The sequence below is a fragment of the Coenobita brevimanus genome, chromosome 23 (genome assembly GCF_032717465.1).
Source record: "Coenobita brevimanus isolate Jiangsu-jjx chromosome 23, ASM3271746v2, whole genome shotgun sequence".
Classification (NCBI taxonomy): Eukaryota; Metazoa; Arthropoda; class Malacostraca; order Decapoda; family Coenobitidae; genus Coenobita; species Coenobita brevimanus.
This window is the reverse complement of record NC_136976.1, coordinates 4,725,001-4,732,500: the sequence shown is the minus strand read 5'-3', so window position 1 is coordinate 4,732,500 and position 7,500 is coordinate 4,725,001. Positions and strand designations below refer to the sequence as shown.

Genomic DNA, 7,500 nt, shown 5'->3' with positions numbered 1-7,500 from the left:
ACTCTTCATTTTTATTTCATAGCAACAATCTTTAAGCATAAGTACTGAATATGTTTAGGTTTAGGCCTCTTTACAAACATTTTTCCTTATATGATGAATTTAAGTCTACCTGACTGTCTTGAAAAATAAGTCCTACATAAAATTGCAGAAAAAAATATTATTACCCTCCCACCTAGAAATTTTGAATAAAAGTTGGGAAAATGTTATAGTCTGCCTGGTCCTGTTACCTTCATTACTGAAATGTAACTCTGGTCAGTTATATTATCACTTTCAGTTACTGGATCACTGGACAATAATTTCTGCACTGCCATTTACAGTCACTCTAAAATTACAGAAGATACAATAACTACGATGTCATGGCGTTATATACAGTTATGGTCAATTGTTCTTTTATGGTCTCAAAACTGTGACAAATGCTTGAGATATTGCTAAATCAGTTAGTTAAAGTGAAGGGACTTGAATCTTGCTTCAACAAAGGATTCAGAACCTACAGAGATGTTTCTGATGAAAAGAGTCAAGAAGTTCAAATCTTGCATCTGTGAACTTCAGATCTGTTAAAGATACCAATGCTACTGAATATTAATAAATCATACTGCATCGGGCAAATTGGAACCTCACTTAATCTGTCCAAAACGTGAGATGGAACAGTACCAAAGCCCAAAGATCTTACAATAGTGATGAACATTCAGCATATTAGACTAACAATAAATCCGTTCATGATAACAGACATGTAAAGGATCCCAAAGCACGTAATAACCACACGGGTTTTTGACTCTTGGGTCGAGTCCACAACCCAGAATGTAAGCGGATTTCTTACCACAACTGAACCACTTGCAATCTCGTGTCATGAATTCAAAACCTAGACTGAAAGCGGATATAACACTGCAACTGCATCGTCTGGAATTTTGTGTCAACAATTTGCAACTTGGACCATCAGTAGATATTTCACTGCAACTACACCACTCTAAATCTCGAGTCTATAATTCGAAACCTAGACTGTAAACTGATAACTGACCACAACTGTACAATCCACAGGCCACAGCCCCAATTCAAGTGCCTCCGAGTACACCAAGCTTCCCAAAACTAACGACTAACACAACCAACCTTAGCCTTACGTTATAAATCAGTTGCATTTGCCTGCACCAAAGTAGCTACAGAGAGAGTTCAACCATAAATATTAATCAATTGACCTTAAAAGCAAGAGCATGTGATATAGTTAATTGCCGTAATGGTAGTCTTGCATCAGTACAATTTAAACCAGTCGTGCTAGAGTTAAAGAATGCCGTAACTATAAGACTTATTAACACCTATTCAACGTTGCAGTAGTTTCCTAAGTAGACATTTAGGCACGGGATGGTAGATGGCTGCAGCTGACTTCACAACGGACATCACGACATCCAAATACCCAAATTCTCGCCCCAAACGGGACAACCGTGGAATAACTGACACCATCACGGCTGACCACAACAGACCCCAGCTCTCACTTGGCATGTTTTGCTGTGGATTTTATTTACAGGCTTCGCTACCACAACAGGAAGCGCTCATGTCGTTGAATATCCCAAACTAAACACCTTTACCGTTGGTGGAGACTATACTGATCCGTTCAGCATGGGTAAGTTGCCATGGAAACACGACCACAAGTAAACACCACATGCATTGCGACATCTGGCAGTCCTGTGACGTAATCATGACGTCATTGGGACCCTAACTCTCTCTGTTCCTCTCCTTCCATGCACGTCTGGACTGTTTTGCATCTTCCTCTTTATTTTTAACCCTTTTTCAGATAACTTTATTTTTAGCTAATCTACTATTATTACTAGTTGATTACCTAATACATCACTGCTATTTCTGACCACTAGTTGATGTCTTATAGTCTGCCCTTCGTTTTAGAAAGTATAATTACTGTAGTTGAAGCTTCTAATCTATGCCTCTAGAGGACCTTTGAGAGACAGATAAATTCTCAAGTAATATAACCGTAGTGGTATATTAGTCTGTTAGTGATATGCCTAGATATGTTTATAGTTGATATGTTTTGTTCCTCAGATGTGAATGCCGTTGTATAAGCTTATTCATGTTATTTTCCTTAGCTAGCTGGCATGTAAACAAACTCTTTATATTCTATCTTTGCATTTAGATTCAAAACTGAAGAAATGAGTAAAAGTTCATTTCAATCCAACTTAACCTATCTTCATCACTAGGTCTGAATTAAAAACCGAAAAAAGAAAAAATATATACAAGATGATTTTTTTGCCAGTCTCCATTGCCAATTTCGACTTACCAAAATTATATTATCTTTAAATATTGTCAAAAATCACGTCACTTCTAAAATCCATGGTGAAAAAATAAATGAAATAAAAAAAAAAGAAAGAAATAATTCGTAACAGATCTCCATTACCAGTTTCGAAGGACCAAAATTATATTAACTCAAAAATTGTCAAAAAATAATGTCACTTTCAAATTCCAGGGTGACAAAAAATAAAAATAAATCAATATACATACACTACAGCTACACTTACACCAGATTCACGGTTGTACACAGGAAACACACACTCAAAAATTGGAATACTTACCAGACCAGTGCGTGGAGGGTAGACCAGGTGGTGTTAATGTTCAGTTGGTATTTCTCTTCAGCTGGTATTTCTCTCCAGTTGGTATTTCTCTCCAGTTGGTATTTCTCTTCAGCTGGTATTTCTCTTTATAATTGTAATGACTGATGGTCCATGTTTAATACCAGCACCTCCTTTACCAAATATGTGGCTGAAAAAAAAAAAACATAATAAAGCAAAATCAATCAATTAATCAATCAATAAACAATAAGGCCTAAAAAATTTAAATATAATAATAAAACAAAACAACCCACATTATATGAACTGAAGATATAAATAAATAAATAAATATAAACAATAAAATTTTAAACTCAAGATTCAATAACAAAACTATGCACAAATAAATTAAATAAACAGATAAATAAATAAATGAATAAAGCTAATAACAAAGATAATAACAAAATAAATAACTCTACAGACACAGTGAGTCAATATATACGGAAAATAGTTCAAATTAGCTTCACTGCAGAATTTAAAGTTGCAATAACGATAAATCACTAAATATTTAAACAAACAGATAAATAAACCAAATAAATAAATGAATGAATAATGAACAAATACAAAAAAAAAATAAAGAAATAAAATGCTTAATCTGACAATATTAAACTTCCGTGAGTCGAGATTACAATAAACTATTAATATGTCAATTTTTTTTTTTTTTTACCAAATTTTGACTTTTGGGGCACTTAACCTACCTCAACAATCCAATATATATATATATAAAAAAAAAAGGAAAATAAAAAAAACACGAACCAAAAATTAACTCCCATAAAACCAAAACTATGTGGAATATATATAGAAAAAAAAAAAATGTAGTATTTTTTAACACTTGATTTTCTTGTTTGTTGTTGTTGTTGAAAAGGGTTGTTAATTTCTAATGGGTGGTTTGCGGTAGTTAAGTAGTCTAGAGGTTCGTCGCTGATTGTTATGAGTTGTGCCATGATGAACTATTATTATTATTATCATTATTATTATTATTATTATTATTATTATTATTGCACTGTAGTTTTGCATGCCTTAACGTTAGGATCTCTTTTATATTAAATTCCATACGTAAATTAAAGCTCCAGATTATTATTATTATTATTATTATTATTATTATTATTATTATTATTGCACAGTAATTATGCATGCCTTAAGATTTTAAATATTATAATAAATTCAACAACAGATTTATTATTATTATTAATTTTATTATTATTATTTTCATTATTATTATTATTATTAGGTACGACAGTAATCCTAACCCTAGTAATTGCCACAGTAGTAGTAATTTAAATACCGTAGTAATAGTAACAGCATTAATCGTAAGCATGAACTACCATTAAGAAATTGTATTAAAATTTTGCCCATTCACAGTTAAAATTCTTTCTCACAAAAAATATATATATATATATATATATATATATATATTCTCAAAGTTCTTTCCCCCACTCAACACACACACACACACACACACACACACACACACACACACACACTTTCCCTCTCTCTCTCTCTCTCTCTCTCTCTCACACACACACACACACACTTTCCCTCTCTCTCTCTCTCTCTCTCACACACACACACACACACACACACACACACACACACACACTTTCCCTCTCTCTCTCTCTCTCTCTCTCTCTCTCTCTCTCTCTCTCTCTCTCTCTCTCTCTCACACACACACACACACACACACACACACACACACACACACACACACTTCCCTCCCCACACACACATACATCCTTCACCCACCTCTCTAACTCAAAACAAAAAACACATCAATCTATCCATCTCAGTTCTCCGATAACATACATAACTCACAACAAGAACACACGACAACAATGTTCACCTGTTCAACTATAACTCTGAACAACAACAGCTTCCTTAGGCCAGTTCTTCGTCATCGTCTTAAGTTATTTGTAAGTTGTTCAAAGTTCTTCCTTGTGTTCAGTAACTTTTAAATGAACACTAATATCAGGATAGGCTCTCCATTTGTTCACCATAACATTACAAATTTCTCCCCATGTCCTGCAAGAACTGTGAACACTTGAACACTTTATGACCCCTTTCTGCTTACGTTCTCTCCATCAACTCTGAACACTTCAATAATTCTGAACACCTGAACACTTCAACAATTCTGAACACTCTGAACACTTCACTTCAATAATTCTGAACACCTGAACACTCCTCTTCAATAATTCTGAACACCTGAACACTCCTCTTCAATGAACACTTCAATAATTCTGACACTCTGAACACTTCCCTTCAATAATTCTGAACACTCTGAACACTTCTCTTCAATAATTCTGAACACCTTAACACTCCTCTTCAATAATTCTCAAAAACCTGGACACTCCTCTTCAATAATTCTGAACACCTGAACACTCTCAACACTTCTCTTCAATAATTCTGAACACCTAGACACTCATCTTCAATAATTCTGAACACCTGGACACTCCTCTTCAATCATTCTGAACACCTGAACACTGAACACTTCTCTTCAATAATTCTGAACACTCTGAACATCTCTTCAATAATTCTGAACACCTGAACACTCCTCTTCAATAATTCTGAACACCTGAACACTTCAATCATTCTGAACACCTGAACACTCTGAACACTTCAATAATTCTGAACCCCTGAACACTTCTCTTCAATAATTCTGAACACCTGAACACTATGAACACTTCCCTTCAATAATTCTGAACACTGAACATCTCTGTTCAATAATTCTGAACACCTGAACACTCCTCTTCAATAATTCTGAACACCTGAACACTCTGAACACTCCTCTTCAATAATTCTGAACACCTGAACACTCCTCTTCAATAATTCTGAACACCTGAACACTCCTCTTCAATAATTCTGAACACCTGAACACTCCTCTTCAATAATTCTGAACACCTGAACACTCCTCTTCAATAATTCTGAACACCTGAACACTCCTCTTCAATAATTCTGAACACCTGAACACTCCTCTTCAATAATTCTGAACACCTGAACACTCCTCTTCAATAATTCTGAACACCTGAACACTGAACACTTCTCTTCAATAATTCTGAACACTCTGAACATCTTTCTTCAATAATTCTGAACACCTGAACACTCCTCTTCAATAATTCTGAACACCTGAACACTTCAATCATTCTGAACACCTGAACACTCCAATAATTCTGAACACCTGAACACTTCTCTTCAATAATTCTGAACACCTGAACACTATGAACACTTCTCTTCAATAATTCTGAACACCTGAACACTCCTCTTCAATAATTCTGAACACCAGAACACTTCAATAATTCTGAACACCTGAACATTCTAAATACTTCAATAATTCTGAACACCTGAACACTCTGAACACTTCTCTTCAATAACCCTGAACACCTGCACACTCTGAACACTTTTCTTCAATAACTCTGAATACTTGAACATTTAATAACTCCTTCTGCATAACTTCTTCATCAATTTGTTCACCATAACATACTCGTAACATCAATTTTTCCACATGTTCATCAATTACTCTGAACACTCTGAACACCTGATGATCCCTTTCTGCATACGTTCTTCATTAACTGGAACACTTTAGCATTACAGCAATTTCTCCACAAGTTCTTCAATAACACTTGAACACTCTGAACACTTGAATACCTGAACACTCTGAACACTTGAACACTTAATAACTCTTTTCTGCATGTTCATCAGTCTGTTCACCTCAACATCAATTCCTCCACAAGTTCTTCAATAACTGTGAACAGCTGAACACTAAATGACCCCACCTCATTAAGTACATCACCTGAACACTTACTGACCCCTAATTAAGTATGTCATTAGTCTATAACTACCTCACTAATCCATGTAAGTGATGTAAGTATTTATATTTCAAAGTTTATTTCTAAGTAACATATTGACAATTTTTAAAAGTTACTTATACATGTTACTTAGGCGAAATTATTTTTATTATTATTATTATTATTATTATTATTGCTATTACTATCATTATTATCAGAAAATAAAATATTACGATTAGATTATTATTATTACTGTTGTTATTATTATTATTATTATTATTAGATGAAATTATTACGGTTATTATTATTATTATTATTATTATTATTATTATTAAGTAAATTTTAGGTATAAACAAAAATAAATATATATTAAACGCAAAAAACTATTTAAATCATTCAAAATAAACTCAGTAAATACTTAGAATATATTTTAATAGCTCGAGTATACTGTAATAAAAAGTATACTGAATTTAGAATAAGTATACTGAATTTAGAAGTACACTGAATTCTGAATCAAGTATACTGAATTCTGAATCAAATATACCGAATTTAGAATATGTATACTGAATTTAGAATCAAGTATACTGAATTTAGAATCAAGTATACTGAATTTAGAATAAGTATACTGAATTTAGAATAAGTATACTGAATTCTGAATCAAATATACCGAATTTAGAATATGTGTACTGAATTTAGAATCAAGTATACTGAATTTAGAATCAAGTATACTGAATTTAGAATAAGTATACTGAATTCTGAATCAAGTATACTGAATTTAAAATATGTATACTGAATTTAGAATCAAGTATACTGAATTTAGCATAAGTATACTGAATTTAGAATCAAGTATACCGAATTTAGCATAAGTATACTGAATTTAGAATCAAATATACCAAATTTAGACCTATAATCAGACATACAAGCTAAAAAAAAAAAGTCTAATTCAAAAAATACTTATAAAAAAAAATAAGTGAAAATAGCGATAAGTGACCCTCCGTTTTCTTTGCCTCGTCTTCAAGAAAAACGTAAGATCGAGTCCACCTTCTTGGCGCTTCTTGTTTTTTGGTGGGGGGAGAGGGGGTGACTTGGGCTTAAAATTGAAAATAAAATCTATATAT

At 33.0% G+C, this 7,500-nt stretch overlaps 1 protein-coding gene across 1 annotated transcript in view; it reads left to right on the top strand.

Annotated features, from left to right (window-relative positions):
• The window catches only part of LOC145392836 (uncharacterized), a gene marked incomplete at its 5' end in the record, with an annotated part of 26,149 nt that overhangs the window by 5,256 nt on the left and 13,393 nt on the right, over window positions 1-7,500 (top strand). The window contains one exon of the mRNA XM_080267123.1: window positions 1,526-1,612. Coding sequence (XP_080123249.1) covers window positions 1,526-1,612 — 87 coding nt within the window. The remainder of the gene's footprint in view (window positions 1-1,525; window positions 1,613-7,500) is intronic.